This window comes from Stegostoma tigrinum, chromosome 2, assembly GCF_030684315.1.
Source record: "Stegostoma tigrinum isolate sSteTig4 chromosome 2, sSteTig4.hap1, whole genome shotgun sequence".
In the NCBI taxonomy this organism is placed as follows: domain Eukaryota; kingdom Metazoa; phylum Chordata; class Chondrichthyes; order Orectolobiformes; family Stegostomatidae; genus Stegostoma; species Stegostoma tigrinum.
Window position 1 is genome coordinate 72,225,424 of NC_081355.1, and position 18,954 is coordinate 72,244,377.

General features: G+C 38.3%; 1 protein-coding gene across 1 annotated transcript in view; it reads left to right on the forward strand.

The window, feature by feature from the left end:
- LOC125447373 (histone deacetylase 9-like) overlaps nt 1–18,954 on the forward strand; it is a 737,956-nt gene that overhangs the window by 488,126 nt on the left and 230,876 nt on the right. The window contains exons 14-15 of the mRNA XM_059654559.1: nt 6,271–6,497; nt 9,902–10,168. Of these exons, the coding sequence (XP_059510542.1) occupies nt 6,271–6,497; nt 9,902–10,168 (494 nt within the window). The remainder of the gene's footprint in view (nt 1–6,270; nt 6,498–9,901; nt 10,169–18,954) is intronic.

Below are 18,954 nucleotides of genomic sequence, written 5' to 3' on the forward strand. Positions count from 1 at the left end.
AAGTGGGGTGTGAGCTGTGTGGTCATGTTTGGTGGAGAGGGCGTGGTTGTGTTTTGGAGGTCAAGCGGGAGACACAAAGGGTAGTTAATATCTTCAAGGGGGCATGTGGGCATTGGACCTCACTCAAAAGATATACTTTCCTTCTGGACTTTCCACCCAACATGATGCAGTAGTGATCGGGTTTCCTTCATTCCATCTTTCCTAACTGCACATATTATTGAGAAAAGGCAGAAACAAACATTTAATTGGTCTGTTAAGAGCGTCCAAGAGCCTAAAATGAGTCCTGTTTGTATGTTGTGTGATGGAATCCACTTGGGGTTGTTCAAGAAGGTGCTCGCTATCACCGCCCCAAGCACATACTTGGATGGGCAATTACATCCACAACACATAAATGAATAAACAACACTAAATATGGCAGCTGACTATTAACAGTTACATTATGGATTTCATAAGACAGAATCCCATCTAAGAATTTTCAGTGTATTTTGTGATGGAATACATTTTCAACTTTAGGGTTCTTATATGCTACTGACAAATGGGAAAGTAAATTTTCCTTTTTTATAGGATGTAAGTGTTATTGTCAAGGGCAGTATTTGGTGCTAATCCATAATTGTCCTTGAGAAGGTGATGAGCTGCTTTTTGAATCTGCTGCAGTCTATCTGCTTAGTTCATTCACATGGCTACTGGGAAAGGAGTTCCAACATTTGATTCCACTGACAGCAAAGAAATGACAAGAATTCTGGGGCAGAATCCTCTGTGTCTTGGGGAGGAATTTGGAAGTGGTGGTGTTCCAATGTGTCTCCTGCCCTTGGTCTTCTAGTTGGTGGAGGTGGCACATTATAAACATGCTATTGGAGGAGGCTTAGCAAATTACTGCAGTTCATCTTGTAAACGGTACACATTAATGTCACTGTTTTATGGGTGGTGAAGGGAATGAATGTTGAAGACTGTGGATATGATAGCAATCAAAAGGGCTGCTTTAAGCTTAATGGTATCAAGCTTCCTGAATGTTGTTAGAGCTTTGTTTATCCAGACAAGTGGGGAGAGTAAGTTAACACAGTCCTGACTCATGGCTTATAGATGGTAGACAAACTTTAGAGAGTCAGGAATGCGTTATTCACCACAGAGTTCATAGCTTCTGACCTGCTGTTGTAGCCGCAGTATTTGTTTGGCTAGTCGAGTTCAATTTCTGGTCAATGATAACACCCAGGATCTTAATAGTGGGGAAATCAACGATTATGAAGCCTTTCTCTGTTTAGGATCAATGGTTAGATTTTTCTTGTTGGATATGGTCATTGCCTGGACTTTTTTGTGTATGAATCTTGAGTACCACTTAACAGTGCAAGCCTGAATGTTGCCCAGGACCTGCTGCATTTGAACAAGAGTTGCTTTAGTATGTGAGGAGGTACAAGTTATGCTGAACATTTTGCATTCACCATGAACATCCTCAGTTCAGCTGTTATTAAAGAAGAAAGTAGCTAACGATAGCCGGGCCTAGGACCGTGTCCTGAGGAACAACTCCTGATCTCTTGAGATTGAGATGATTCACCTCTAATAAGTACAGCAACGTTCCTTTGTGTTGGGTATGGCTGAAATCAGTGGAGATCTTGCCCCCAATTCACATTGACTCTTGCTTGGCCTTGATGTTAAGACAGTGTTCTCACCTCAGATCTGGAGTTCAGTTCTTTGTTGATGTCTGGATCAATGCTTGATTGAGGTCAGGAGCTGAGTGATTCTGTCAGAACTCAAACTGGGCATCAGTGAGCAGAATATTTCTTTTCAACTGCTGCTTGATATCCCTGTCAGTGAGCTCTTTTATGCTTTGATGATTGATGAGTGAGGACAGTTATTGGCTGTGTTAGATTTATCCTGCCATTTGTGGATGGAGCATATCTGGGCAATTTTCTCGACTGTAAGGTTATTGCCAGTACGGTAGCTGTACTGTAAGAGTTTGGCTAGGTACAAGGCTAGTTCTGAATTACATGTCAACAGTATTATAGCTGGATTGCTGTCGGGACCCATAGCCTATTCAATTTCTAGTCCCATTGTTCTCACCTCGGAATGACAGTATCATCCCAAGGTACTCGAGGCACTCGATTGTTCCTTGATTGGCTTTCCCTGAGACCAGGAGCCATTAACTGGACTGTGATGAGCTGAACTATGTCTTAATTTTATTTTTTTATCATTATGTATGGCTTTTGTCATTAATATAGGCACCATGGTGTGGCAATTATAAAGCTGTTTACTGTATTTTTCATATAAAAGTACATGAGACAATACATTTCTATTCTGTACTATTGACGTGGATGGAATTGAGCTGACTGAAAATTGAGATTTGTTACACTGCAGACCTTTGGAGGAGGTTGAGATGGATCATCCAGTCTGCACTTCTGCCTGATGATAGTTGCAAATACGTCAGCTTTGTGTTTTGCACTGATGTGCTGGGATCCCCCTTTATTGGAGCAGCTGGTAGTTGTGAGACCTCCCCTATCTGCTAGATGCTGAATTGTCCACTGCTTTTTGTTTCTTTGTTTATGGGAATTCTTAATCCTGTTTTTCACATGTTGTTTCCACTGTTCCGAAAGCAGCATGTAAGTTGCAGCTTTAGGTTGACAGCTCATTTTTAGAATATGCTTGCGTTGTTCCTGGCATGCCCACTGTGTTTCCTCATTGAATCAGAGCTTATCTCGCAACTTAATGGAAATGGTAGTGTGGGAGATATGCCGGGCCATGATGTTACATATTGCAGTTGAATACAGTTATGCTGCTGCTGGCCCACAATGTCTCATGAATGCCCAGTTTAGACTCGCTAGATCTGCTCAAAATCCGCTCCATCTATACGCCACACAACACAATGGAGAGTATATTCAATATGAAAATGTGATTTCAGTCTGCAATGACTTTAACGTGATTGCTCTTATTTATTCTAAAATGGACGGACACTTTTGTTACAGGTAACCAGTCACGACCAGTTCAAGTAGATTTTTCCGACTCTTTGGTGTCCTCATAAATTCTCACACAGTCAGTCTAATCGTTCTGACTTCTAGGACTCAACCAGGATAGTCAATAATGATGCTACTGAGCCATTCCTAGTGATTAACATTGAAATCTTCCACTCAGTCAATTCAAAATTGTGCCATCCTCCATATTTCCTGGTGTTTGACATGGAGGAGTACTGATTCATCAGCTAAAGGAGTGTGCAGGCAATTTCCTTGCCCGTGTTTGACCTGATGCCATGAGACTTCATGGGGTCCAGCATCAATTTTGAACAACGGTATTGCAATCATCCCATCAGCACACCACTGTGTCGCACCATTACCATCCCCCACCCCAACACGTCCAGGATTGATGATGATGGTGGTATCTGGGACATTGTCTGTAAGTTAAGCTTCTATATGCCTGACTATGCCAGGCTTTCAATTTTTCCATGGCACAACAATTCCAAGTCCCCAGATGGTCGTAAGGAGGACTTTACAGAGTTGACAGGCTGTGTTTGCTAACATTGTTTCCAGTGTTTGGGCTGATGCTGGGTAGTCTGTCCAATTACACTCCTCAAGCTCTTTTGCTGAGGTTTATCAATAAGCAATAAGAGGAAGATAGGATAATGATTGAATAATAGTCTTGCACTGTTCTGACAGCTTCCACTGTAACTTCACTGGAAAACCACTGAAGACCACTTGCGACATAGCTGGCACCTTAATAAACTGGGTCCAGGTTACAGGACAAAGTTTCCGTGATGATATGTGAGGATAGGGTCATCAAATGTTGCTATCAGTAATTCCTATGATGAGGCAATTTCATCCTAAATGAACAATGACTATGTACTGATATAATCAGTTTAACTGTGGAAACTGGTACACCAAAAGAGGGATTTATTGATACAATAAAGATTTTGATCTCAACCAGGATGATCCAGGACACCTGAAGAATTCACTCAGAGAAATTATTTTCTTTCTCACTTGTGGAGTGTTGAGTAGCCCATTTTCCTGTGTTTCCATCAGGTGCTCCTGAACCTGGAATTGAGCAACCAGATTTCCAGGAAACCTACGGGAGGATAAGCATTCAAGATATAAGTGACAGTTCTATGATATTTAGGTGGCCTCCCTCAGCTCCACATGTTCTGGTGGGATCATTTGTGCCACACATGTTATAGGTAATGATCATCTTCATCAAGAGAGAATTCAATCAATGGCCCTTTATTTTCAATAGTAACACAATTGCTGTATTCCCTACCATCAATATCTAGCAAGTTACCATTGACTGGAAACTGGGCTGGACCAGTAACACACAAAACGTAGCCATAAGAGCAGGGCAAAACCTGGAGATTCTGTGGTAAGTAACTCAGTTTCTGACATTTATTAGCCTGTCTGCCATCTGCAAGGGATAAGCCCGGAGATTTCTGGAATATTCCTCATTTGCCTGGATGGATATAGCTCCAATGACGCTGAAGAAACTTGAAACCATCCAGGACAAAGCAGCTCATCAGGGGCACCCAATCTATCGCCTTCAACATACTTTCCATCCATTACTACTATAAAACTGCAGTACACCTTTTAACTTGTACTGGAATGACCCACTAAGAATTGTTAAATAGGACAATTCAAACTGATGACTTCCAACAAATTAAAGATTAAAGGTAGGAAATACATGGGAATACTGCCATCATAGATTCCCCTCCAAACTACATCCTAACTTGGAATTATCTCACCTTTCCTTTACTATCATTGGATGAAAATCCTGGAACTACCTTCCTATCAGCAGTTGAGTGCCCATGCAGCTCAAGGACTGATTTAGTTCAAGAAGACGGCTTACAACTACCTTCTTCAGGACAATTAGGGATGGATCTTAAATAATGGCGTAGCCTGCTACACATTCATCCTTTGAATGAATAATTTATAAAGATCACAGGTAATAAACATTGTACTTTCAATTGAAGTTTATCTTATATTAAATGTACACAGCTACATCAGTGCAAGTATATCAGTCTTCCCTAAAGAGGAAGATATCTATATTGCAGTGAAAAAGGAGGCCATTGAGAAATTGGATTCGGTAAAACAGTTAGAAAGGAGTAGAAAAATAAGCCTGCCTGAGTATGATTCATCCTTTGCTACTGAGTGCAGGAGGGATGGATGTATTTGAGATTGTGGCCATGATATTTCAAACCTCCTTGAATATGAGTGTGGGATTGGAGGATTTCAAATATTAGTTCAATGAAGAGGAACATGATAAACTTGACAATGACAGACCAGTCAGCCTAATCATAGTTGTGAAGAATCTGGTGGAGATACTACTCTGGAGCAAAATAGTTCATCATTTGCAAAAACATAGGTTAGAAATGCACGTTAGAGTAGATTTGTTAAAGCCAGTCATGTCTAACACACTTGATTGTGTTCTTGAGGTATAAAATTATTCATTTTTATAAGAAGTATTAAGGAGAGGTAGTGGCCATTATTTTACAGCTCTAACGCTGATAGCAATGGTGGAAGGAAATGTTCATTTAACAAATCTCATGGGCTGGCATTGGAACACAACTCTATCATAATGCAGGCATCACAGTTTATTAGTGGTACATGCCAACTCATGGGAGTGGTCTTTTATTCCATAAATAAGAAATTAACAGATAGCTTATGTCTTTAAGGATTTAAGGGACCACAGTGTTACAGGTCATTGCAGTTTCACCAGGCTTATTGGCATGGCAGTGAGATGCCAGCCAAGCTAATTACTGCAAAAGATAGCTATGTGGTCAGTCAGGCTACCTTCTTAGTAAGCCTGGCGCATCACTGGCAGAACATGTAAAATGGAGGAGAAGGGATTGATCAGGAGTCAACATGCCCCTCCCCATCTTCATTTTGTGTGGACCAATTAGAAGGAGCCAGGCATCAGAATGATCTTTGGGGCTCTGTGGATGGATTTGGTTGAAGCATCTCCAGTCTATTCAGTCCTTGAAGTGCATGAATTGGATACACTGAGAAACTCGAAGCTATATCACAAAACAAATGAACAGGAAGTATGAGTCTCTGAGTCATTTTTGTCTTGTCTTCTGTATCTGGAGAATGGGCAATTCCCACGGAAATTTACCTACAAAAATATTTTCATTGCCTGTTTGTTAATTGAGATGATTTATAAACCAGTGCCACATTTTAAACTCTTAATTAAATTCAGCTCTCATAGATTACCAATGTGAAAGTTATAGTCCAATGTGGAAGAATATGCCATTGTAAAATATCACATCCAGGAAACTGTTAATAAAATCATTGCATTCTATTTTAGGTGTGGTTCCTCTTCACGCTCATTCTACACTGGCAACAGTGGGGGAGACGTTATCACCGACTCTCAGGCCTGGAAACAAGTTGCCACGCCACAGACCACTGAATCGAACACATTCTGCTCCACTCCCACAAAACACACAGGCTCTGGCACAGTTGCTAGTTCAGCAGCAGCACCAACAGTTCCTGGAAAATCAGAAGCAGTACCAGCAGCATGTACAATTGACCAAGGTCAGTGCTTTTTTTATGTCAACAGTGAGTAGGAATTGACATTTAAAAGATGCTCGTCCACAGAAAACCTCTAAACATAGCTGTCATCACTCAAGCATTGAAAATGCTAAGCTAGTCCGGCAGTGTTGATAAGGAAAAGAAGTTTAGAAAGTTTTTTAAAAGATAATGGTCAGACTTTAATGCCACAGCCACAACGTGGGAGCCATTGAGAGGCAGAGAGTAGCCAAATAATGGATTGGCACCCATCACCTACCCAACTGCTCCAAATTCAGTCCAATGGAAATGCTGGAGGATGGAAGCTCTTAAACTACCTCCTAATGCCTACTGTGTTAGTAGTGGATGCAGGTACAAATACAACATTTAAAAGACATCTGGATAAGTACATGAATAGGAAAGATTTGGAGGGATATGGGCCAAATTCAGGCAAGTAGAACTGATTTTCGTTTGAGAAAATAGTCAACGTGGACTAATTAGGCCAATGGATCTGTTTTCATGCTGTACAACTTATGACTCTGACTCTATGGACAATTCCCCTCATTGTTGTTGGCTGACAGAATAACTCTGGTGAACCCACACAATTTGTGATCTGAGGCTCCATTAATCTTTTCCTTCAGACCTACTGAAATACCATCAGTGGACATTGCTGCCAGTTTCTAATTGAGCAGCAGTTCCTGGAACGTACCTTGCAGACCTACATAATCTTGACAGCTATCAGAACTTTGCCTGCTTGGTCTTCAATAGCATTGGCACTGCCAGTATTTGATGTGGTGGGTTTCACAAAACCATGTTCGCATTTGATTGTGTTAAGCTTTTGTAAATGTCCTGCTATTTCTTCCATAATTGGCTCTAGTATTTTCCCAATGACAGATGTTAGGCTAAGTGGCTTGTAGATCCTTGCTTTCTGTTTCCCTCCCTTCTTGAACAGGCCTGTCATCTTAGTGGTTTTCTAATTCATTGGAACTCTCCCAGAACGTAGTAAGTTCTAGAATATATTGAGCAATATCTCTAACATCCTCTGCAGCCAAGAGCCGTAAACCCCTCAGATGCAAGCCATCAGCTCCCGGTGACTTGTCTGTCTTCAGTTCTGTTAGTTTGGCAAGTAAAGGGCTGCAATTATGCTGTTTGGAGCAAGAATACAATACAAAACCTGTATGGTTAAAACAGTTATTTTCCTACAATTAAACATTGAGAAGACTTAAGTCATTGTCAGTTTGCCACTCCCCCCAGAACCCCTCCACTCCTGTCTTACCTGTTAATGACTTCATCCCACTCCCTGCTCACTTTCATTACAAAATTAGTTCGCAATTTCATAGAATTGTTTGAACTTGCACTGAACTTGTATCCTTATAATGTCTCAATCACAAATCCTGGCGACTTCCAAATATGAAAAAAACAGTCCATCTATGCCCCTGCTCTTACTTCCCTGATCCTGAAATCGCTATCCGTGCCTTTGTCATTTCTTTCTCATTTCTAGACTTCACTGTTCGGTTCTCTGCTTCCAAATTAGCACAGAGTCCTGCTTATCCTTGTGCTCGTAAAACTGCATTAGACCTTAATTTACCAATATCCCAAATTTCAAATTCTCATCCATTCCTTCAAATGTCATCTTTGTTTTAATCCACTACATTTTCCGTAAACTCCTTCAATACTAGTGTTCCAAGATTTTAAACTCTAATACTGGTTTACTATGTATCCCACTCTCCTTTCATCCTTGACTGTTGAATCTTCAGGTCATGAATACGTGAATTTTTGGAAATCTGATAGTTCTGTCTCCTTCTTAACATCCACCTTCAAACCCCTTCTGACTAAAGTTTTAGTCACCCTTCATGATGTTTCCTTTTTCTTAAAGGGTGGAACAGCATTTAACAGATTATGTGGAATATGTTCTATATGTTATTATTATCATGCAGGGATGTTTCCTGCATGAAAATTGTTTATAAATACAAATTGTTGTTGCTGTCTTGTTTTCATCATAGTCTAGATATTGATCAAAAGACCGTCCCTTATGGCTCAACTAATCACTGAATAAATTTAAAGACTTTTGCAGGGCTTTAAATATTATTAAATATATTATTAGTTTCAGTCATCTCTCCTTGTTCTTGCTGATGGACTATTGATTTGCGCACCACTCTTTTGAGTTGCTGCTTGTCTGCATTATAGGTTGATTTTTACAGGAGGGTTAGGATTTTAAAAGATGTGTTGAACTACTCATTGATACCGACATAAAAAAGTTACTCGCTGCATGACACTTTCACAGGCTCTGTGTTCTCGGGCCAGAGAGTAGGATATGTCTCCCACCTGCTGAGACAGACAGGTATTATTTTCTTTGATGTGCTTTCGACTGAGATTATGCAATCCTTCAGTTGCTCATTTAGTTACATTCCTTCACTCTCTCTCTGAAACTACTGTAGTTTAGAGAGCTCTGTAAATTATGTCCATTTTAATTTCCTGAGTTGAAACAGTTGTACGGGAAAAATGGAAATTGTTGCAGGCTTATTTAGTAAACCTCTCTCATGTATGTGAAGCCAATGGAATTTTCTGGAAGTCTCATAACTTAGATTTGATGAAACAGTATAAATAAAGTGACAAGGTCAAATTTTGTATCTTCATTGCTGTGGAACACATAAACATTTACAACTGTAGCAAAATCATTCTAATCATATGATTATTTGACAAAAAATGATATTTATGTGGTGTTTTAAAGTAAACAAGTGTCTCAGGGCACTTCAGTGGAGAGTTTTAAAAGAACTGTGATGTGAGTCACATGCAGCAGATCTCCCAAAGCTTTCTTGAAAAGGTAGGCTTTAAGGAGCATCTTTTTTAAATAAAAAGGGAGGTGGAGAGGATTAGGGTAGCTATCCAAGTAAATCATTTGGGAAGTAACTCAGTATCAGAAACTTTTTTGCAGTATACCAGGAAGTGCAGAATTGACCTTTGGAAGAACTGACTTCCTGGCCAATTTCAGTCAGTGTACTGGCACTTTTGAAAGGTTAATAATTCATTCATTCATAGAGAGGTGAAGATCTCCTTGTGTACCTTTGTTTCATTTTGTAATGGTCCTGTGAAGTGCCTCAGAATGCTTTATGCAGCACCGTGGATACAATACATTCTATTTTTTTTATATAAAACCTCTACTACATACAATCTAATTTAAGTTTAGATACAGGGGTGATCATTCTCTGGTTTTGTTCCCTTAATATGAGTGGACATATAAAGTCTCACAAGCCCATTGCTGTCCATGACCAAACAAATTCCTCCTGCATATGAAATTCCAAAAAAACCATATCGCCTTTTTCATTTGCCATAAAAGATGTAAAAACATTCCATCACTTACATTGCAATACAGATGAAATTTTGTTGTTTAAATTACCTTTTTCTAAACAAAATGGTCTGTTTTGTTACAGACAATTTCCAAACCCCATGAGCAGCTTCAGCAGCCTGAAAGCCACCCTGAGGAGACAGAGGACGAACTGTGCGAGCAGCAGACGATACAGGAGATTGAGGGGCCTCCCTGTGGTAGCAGCAAGAGCAACAGCAATGGTACCTATATGAGGTCAATAAAAGAACTTCAACCAGACATTGTGCAGGTGAAACAGGAGCCTCCAGACAGTGATGATGAAATCAAATTCAAACAGAATGATCCTGAGCAAAAGACAGCAATTTTTCACCAGGTAAAAGAAACATTACATAATCAACTAATCTTCAAAAAGGAATCAAAGAATAAAACAGCAGCATGAGTGTCTTTACGAGTTGAGTTATCTAGAATCAATAATAGAGAGGCTTTTATTGAATTGTATGTTAGTATCTGTTTAGAGTTAGTTTTTTATGCTCTTATACATTTTTTATTCTCTCCATTGGGGAATAGTAGAAAGTGTTGGAAGGATTAGCAAGCTGATTATCAATTGTTGAATCATGCCATAAACATTCCTTCCACAACCAACGAGTCTTTGAGCGGGACTTGAATTTGTAACTTTTGGTTTCGAGGCAGTGGCACTCACTGATGCACAAGTCTTCTGGCTGTTAAATCAATTCACCTCAAAACAGGCTAAACCAAAATAATTCTCTATGGGTGACATCTTACAAAGCGGTATTGCTGAAGGTAAGGTCAAAGTTCATCCACTTTTGTATTACTTCAGCCCGGAGGCTAGGAATGGTATTGAACACATGTGCTTGGTGGACCATGATATGAGGGAGTGATAGTGAACGGGACATAAAACAACTGTCAGTTTAGACCTATGGGTCCACCTGGTTGATAAATGATGTAAAGTAGCAAATTCAGAGCAGTATATTTTTGTACTGATAAGTATATAAAAGGTATGATGTATTGGTATTATCACAAACTGAGGTTGAACATGATGCTGCTGGAAGTATTTTCCAATGTTGTTTCCCCAAGCCCTGCCAGTTGAACTTGTTAAGTGACTAGGACATTCTTTTTCCAGCTGCTTAATGTTACTTGCAGTCGTTCTTCATGTGTTCCATTTCTTCTTTGTCTATATAAGCCTCTTTTTTGACTCCAAGTTACGTCTCTTACCTTTTATTCCATTGACATTTTATGATCACCCTGAGACTCACAATAGTATATTGAGCCGGGGGTAAGAGTTTAAGGGACTGCTGAAAGTTAATGATAATGATAATAGATATATCCCAATGTAAATCAGAGTAATTTCCCTATTAGAATGATTGATACATTCAATTATACATTTTCTGAAACCCTGACCCTACAACAGTTGCCAGTCTCCTTGCACATAATCCTGGATCATATACTATATGACTACTTCACATCTGTTCAGGTTAAATCTTATTGCTTGTTGTTTGATCATATGATACCTTTTCACAGTTTGCAAATATTTCCATACTTAATCTTGCAAAGGTTAGCTTCCCAGTTTTGTTTCTCATCTTTTGCCATCCTTTTCATAGACTTGTGCAAGAACTTCTGTAAATGAGGAAGTTCAGCAGACTTAGTAAACCAGTCAGTACCCTGAGCAGAAGGGTAAGCCATAGGCTAACAGTTCTACTTTTTTCCTTGATTTTTTGCAGCAATGATGCAATGGTTTAAGACATTTGATTTGAAAGGTAATACATCAGAATTCACAGTTTGCTGGTAATGGCTATGTTTGAACATTATTAAGCCAGAGTCATTTGATCATTCAACAAATTTGTTTACTCACATTTTGTTAACCTGCTATTTTGCAATGTGTTGAATGAAAATGAGCAGATTTCAATTCAAAATGTGCTCACCACACATGAAGCAAAGCATTCTGTGCTGCATTCTTACACTTTTAAGTCTGGCCACTTCCTTTGGTATTTGTGCATCCTTCAAGATTTTAAGACAGAAGCATCAGCCTGCTCAGGTTCACATAATATACAAAATTATTCCATGACAAAAGCAACATTTTGTTCTAGCATTTACAGCAGCAGAAAAATATTCTGGCTTAGCCATTCTAATGGCTGGATAGTTGTTTCTGTATCATTGATGGGAATTACATATAGGGACCCTGTGGAATCTGTGACGTATCAGATTCGGAGAGAATTGCTTAGGAAATTGGAGATTCTCCAGGGCAATTCCCCTCTTGAAAACCTCCAAAAGTAATCATTTAAATGTTAACTATGTATTGCATTTTCTGGTGTAGGAATAAACTTGTATTATAACTTGTTTACAGTTAGAGAAAGAGTTAGGGTTAGGAAAGAAAGGAACTCGTAAATTAGGGCAGGCATTTTAAATCCTACATTGATGCATAGTAATTCATTATCAGGGGGCACAGAACTTCTGTGGCCATCAGAGTTTGGGTAAGGACTTACCTCAGATGGCATTCAGGGCTGACTTATAAAACATTGGAAATGGCAAAGGAATGAATGAGGCTTCAGTAGAAATGAAAAATTGATAGGGCTGGTGTGGCAGAGGTTAAGATATACTATTAAGGTAATGAATGCGATATGCAGTTCATTTGAAATGAAGTTCAACTTGGACTCATGTGGGATACTAAAAGCTACACATCAATTGGTTACTTGAGGAAAGGTGTGGAATTTAAAGCTAGAATCTAAAGCCAGGTTTTAAATAGATGGTCTTGATCCTGCTGATTTTAACTTGAAGAACATTCTTCATCCATGATTTGATATCCCCTGGACGTAGTAGATGTAAAGCTGTGTTTCATCGACATATGTGTAGTTGTTGGGCCTATTCCATGGGATGTTTTGCCAAGTTAGAGGATGCAGATGATGCAAAGCGCAGGGGTTAAGGGGTTGAGGGGTGCATGGTGGCAGCGGATGTGACCATTCGCTTCCATGTTTATATTTTGTTCAAAAATCCAATGAAGGTTTTGTCTAAGCAATGGTTAAAACAATTTGAGGGTTGATTCTATGATCCAACTCTCCAAGCGAAGGACAGTACACTCAGTGTATATTGCAGGTAGTTGTATGCATGCAGCTACTGATTATCTGTCCTGCAAAACGAATGAAAATGAATAGAGAGTGCTAGATTGATAACATACTCAATTCATCAAACCTCTTTTGACCAAACAGAAACGGGCAATGTCTTGGTGTCCCAAAAATGCGACCATGAAGGTCAAGTACATATGCATTGACAACTAGCATACCCCAATATTTCAAGGTCGAATGGACATGCTGATAATCTTGTCAGACCTACATATAAAATTGAAACCAGAAACTTTTATATTTGGTATTTTGTATAATTACTGAAGTTTACCTGGAAAACATCTAAATACAAATTCATTATCATGCACATATTGTGAAATGCAGAGAGATCTCAGCAGAAATAAAACTACTTTCACCGGTGTTACTTTGGAATGTGAGAATAATATTAAAAACACTTTGCTTTTTTTGTTGTTTTCCATCATATGTAACATTCAGAAATGATCAATTTTTTTCAGAATGGGCAACTTGTGATTATCGCTCATCAACTTATCATGCCAGTTCTTCTTTTGGGGTATGCAATATTTATAAAATTGATCATGTTGTGATGAGACCTGAGATCTTAAATTTTATTTCTGTTATGTTTACCTTACAGTTGAATAATATTCTTGGTCCACATTAATCTACGTTTTGGGGCCTTTATGTTTGATGTTTTCTTGGATTCAACATCATAAGCATGTTTAGAAACCTTCAGTCCCTTCAGAATTGCAACTTTTCCTGTCCAGTCTCAGGATAGACTATGTGGCAAATCAGAAATATTACTTGAAACAAGGGTAAAAATCTCATATGGGAAAGATTTCTGCCAGAATTATGGAAGAAGTCTAGTGAGGCCTATCTTGAAATCAGAAACAACTTGCTGCATCATTTATGCATTCACTGGGTGGAGAGGCAAGTTTTTCACTTGCCCTCAGTGATAAACCCTCCCAAAAATTTGATACAATTCACACTTAACCAAAAAAATGCATCAATATTAACCCAAAGTGATTGTAATAAATTCTATATCATAAAACCACAGAGCTGGCTGTCAGTTTTCTGTCCTGGCAATTTGCTTAAACAAATTGGAACCTGCGATGCCCAGAGAAAATGTCAAATCTTGAAGTTTTACAAAAGCAACGTATCTAACTGTTCCATCCAAACTTGTCAGAAGTTGTGAGAATTCCAAAGAGTATATTAACTCCTTAAACTGTTCCCAGCTCTGCTTTCTTAAGTAGTCCTTTTTGTTCTAATTTTTAGTTGCTTTAGTTTTAGCCACTTTTTGTCTTGTTTTTGTGTTGAGTATTGCTTATTAATAGGCGTACTTAAGTATATTTTGCCAAATAAATCTCATGACCAAGGTGCTAAGGTAAAAATGATGGATGACTTTCATATTCTCCCATAAACGATTTACCATGGCAAAGGGTCATTGTGATATATATACCATTTTAATCAAGACAGTGAACAACAATTTTAATCTTCACAAAAGCACAGTCTGTGAATGGAAGCTGCTGTCCAGCTCTGATTTCAAGAGCAAGAGCTTTAAGAAAGCTCGATGTTTTGCTTACCTTCTATTGCAGTTTTTTGAATTTGGTAAATTGTTCAAAATTGGTTCCCATACGAACATTTTCATTCTTCCATTGCCAGGTTATTAAATTCTTAATTTCAATTAGTACTTGTTTCAGTTAGAGCACACATGCTTTAAATGTGTCTAACCTGAAAATGGATGGGGCTATTTCTTTCTGGCAGCATCTAAAACAGGGAATACATCCTTTACAATTGTAAAATAGGATTCAATGTCTGTTTTAGCTTCCTTATAGAAACTGATGTATGACGAATGAGCTAAGATTCTTTTACTACAGTGATGTTGTGAACATTTGATCCTCTGGCCCTGTGCTAAATGATTAATCTACCACTTCCATTCCCATTTTCAACCAGGACTGGTAAATGATACTTACCAACATATAAAATATGAGCAGAACAAGGCCATATAGCCCCTCAAGCCTTCTCTTCCTTTTAATAAATTCATGGCTGATCTGTTTGTGTTTTAAATTGTATAGTAAGGCAAATTGACGGCTGATGCTGTCAGTCAATCAAAGTCACTGCCGTCATCAATGACGAAGGCTCCCTAAAACTCTTGTTTTGTGAAAACAGACTATAGTTTATCTAGTTCTAACCCCAGTAGAGTTTAGTGAGAGGTGCCACAAAAGTGCATATGTTTAAATAAGCCCAGATTTCACATCTGGATTTATACTCATCCTGGAGCTTTTGAAATATCATTAAAGTTTTTTTTTAAAAGAACAGCGCTATGCTTCCACCAGAGGAATGTCTTTTCAGGGTTGCTGAAGGAATTATAGCAGTGAACTCTGTGAGGATTATGTGAGGCACGTCAGAAAGATGAAAGGTTAATGTAGGTTCCAATTTTAATTCAATGAATTTGTCAAACTGAAACCAATAGTGTCCTTGGAGTTTCTCATTTCTTTTATATTGTGCAGACAGATCTGAAAAGCAAAATTATAACTGAAAAATGTGTGCTATGTTATTATTACTCTAACCACAGACAACTATACACTGAGATATTTGCGTGCAATAAATATTTCAAATTCTGGACCAGACTTTCTGTTTTTCAAATCTGAAAATATGCAAGCTTCAGCAGAGCAGAGCAGCGCTGAACTATTGTGAAAGCATATTCTGTGGAAAGTGGAAAGTCATTTCTCGGAGAACTAAGCCTTTTTCTGAGAAAGTTCATTTACTGTTCATCTTTTATGCCCTATAATTAATTTTCAACAGAACTTATTCGTTGTAACTTTCAAAAGGTAAAATATAACCAAATTCTTCCTTTTACAGATTAATAATACTCATACAGTATTTAATAAAATAATTTCCTTGAAAATATCAAATTTACCTTTTGAAAATCTTGCTATCTTAATATTTAAACAACAGAGGAAGTATTTAATACAAACTCAAATACTTAAGCTGAGTAAAAGCACAACAGCTCAATTGAACTTTTCTTATGTATTTCCACACACCCCCAACCCCCTCCCCACCACCATCTTTTCTAAAAGAGTTGATTCATTATGACCAATAGATGTCAGTCATTTTCTGGTATGTATAAGTTGCCACTGTTCATATGTGAACTCAGATAGTGAGATTCAACAGCTTGTTTGATAATCAAAGGCATTTCAGTTAATCCAGACTATGCGTTCATTTGATAAATCAAGAAGTATTTGCATTTGTGCACTAACTTTCATGATTTTAGGATGGTCTAAGCACACATTAAGTACTAATTGAGTACTTTATAATGCAGATATCTGTTGTTAAAAAAAGAAACAAATTCAATTATTCTAATGATCACATTTGTAGGGCAACATTATAAACCTCAACAGATTCTTACTCCTGTCAATCCTAACAAAATCCCTCAGTCCAGCCAAGCTACATCAGCATCATCAAAGATTGAACCTACAACATTCCTGACCTGTTTTAATGGCTTTGCTTCTCCATTTCCATAAAACCGGGTCGCATAGCTGAGATATGTTCAGGAATGATCAAGACATTTCAGCAAATTGCCATCTGTACATGCTGTTGGTTTCTGTCAACTATTATTCCTCACTCTTCTTCCTGATTGCCTGCTAAATCTGAATGTTCCATGCAATCTAACCCTCAACACCACCATTCCTGTTGCCCTGTAGAAGACTTGTTTCCAACTTTCCAACATTGCTATGCTCTAACATACCCCACTCACCTTTGACATCTCTATCCATGATACTAGGCCATCCATTCTTGATTACTCAAATGCAGGCCATCCAAGCTCAGCCCTTCACCAATTGTGCTCATCTATAGGTGTCTCACTACCTCTTAGATTTGAAACATCCCTCACTAGCCCTGATCTGTTTAAATTCTGGCAGTCTTTCAACTCCCTTCCTTTAGTACTACCTTTAGCTGTTCAGTCCTCAGCCAACTCAGTTCCTTACTCTAAAATTTCTCCCAACTCTACTTCAAACACCACTTCAAAATCATTCTGTGATCTTTTTCATCCACTGTTTAGTATCTGATTATTTTCACAACTGTGAAAATATTTCTATCATATTAAGTGAAATAAAAATACAACTATGTTGGACAAGCCATTTTCAAGCTAAACTATTGGATAAAGTACGTTAAGCTGTGAGGAAAAGAATATTAACATTCATAGAACTTTCATTGTCCAGAAGACAAATGTTTAGAGGAAATTACAGGGTGAACAGTTGGTGATTTGGTGCCTTTTTACTGTCAATTAGATATGAAAAATTGTGCAGCTGAAATGGAGAGTTGTTAAAGTGAAACTTGACCAAGCTCCTAATCCTGTACTTTAGCAATGGGATTATTCCACACAGCTAAGCAGGAAATACCTCGTAGAAACAGGAAGTAAAAATGATTCATGCATTGGTGAATGAAAGAAATCCAAGACATGGAGGACTGGAGGGCAAGGAATAATGTTTTACTGAATGTTGTACAACGCAATGGCAGAGATATATTTCTTTGAAAACGATTTAGTCAGGAAACTGTTCTGAAACTTAGCAAGTAAGGCATGGATTTATGATTTGATGTTTTCATTGTGCCTAAATACTTATGAAAGTAATAAGGTTTGCTCTTTTAATTTTGTGTTTTATTTTAAATGAACAAGGTGTGTACTTTTGCATACCTAAATGTATAGAAATATCAGTGGAAATATGCTTTGAGTACTTTGTTTCTATTTATTTTGTGCTTTATTGTACGGTTTTGTTAAACTTAAAATCAAAGGGCTAACTAACCTTTCTTTCCAAAGAGAAGTTTCTCTGTTGTCATATGATTTTGAGGCTTATTCTGGGAGAGCAGATGGCATGGCCTGTAAATATTCTGAAGATTTTGTCCATATATGCAGAATGGGCCATTGCACCTTGCTTCCCTAATATCTGAATTTTCAACACTGCCTCATACAACCTATGAAAAGATGGCAAAATCACACTTCAGTAAATGCATTGTATGCACATCATCTAACTACAAAACTGTGATACATTGTGCAGTCGAACTCTTGGGCCTGGATTTTTATGTATACTGAAGCTTCTTTAAGGTTCTTGCAAAGATTTGTAGCTCAGGTTGTGGGTGAGATTGTTGACTGTAGGAATTCCCGGTTACCATATTGTGGTTACCGTAGTAGCCCAAGCCAAACATGGACACGCACTGGAATTCATAGACGCATGGTTCTCAACCCATAATGCAATCAACAAACATATAGAATTAGCCCCACATACCAACCCATATAGAACAGAACCAGAAATGACACTGCTCACCATAACAGACCAGACAGAATAAATTCCAAGCGGAGTAGAATAACAGTGCTTCATCGCAGGTTCCACTGATGATATTATCTAACACGGAGATGAAATGTCTGAATCAAAACAAGCCAGCTTGACGAGCAAGTCAACAACCTGACTGAAGGTCCTTATTCCAGCAATCTCAACATTAGAGGCATGAATGCTGCTTGCATTTTTTCAGAATGAAGAAAATGGGTCTGGCTTCTAATTTGCATATGTGATTCACAGGGACGATTGGATACGTTGAATCACAGCTAGGTCAGTCAGATCTGATGGAATGCCCACGAACAGCTTGCACATTGTAAAATTGTTTAAAGAAGGTCCAAACCTGGGGAGGTCTTTGGAGAGATCTGGTGCCCTTTTGTACCTGTTCCGGGGACACCTTTCGAAGAGGTCACGTGCCCTTTGGGATTGTTAGAAGTGGACGTGATTGTGTGTAAACAATGCATAACACCATTGGAGCAGCCAGAGAGACAACAAAACAACTATCCAGCATTTAAATCTTCTGTGCTTAAAATATTTGAAAAGATTGTCTGAATGTTCCTTACAAAAAAGCTGAATGTTTTACTTTGCCTGACATAAAGTGAAAATTATCATAACAGAATTAATGCTGCAATAACCATAAGCTTTCATTATCACAGTATCAATTCGAAGTTTGATTGACAGCTCTGAGTGATTATAAACTCATTCAAGTGAGACAATGAGTACAGATACTTTTTTTTAAA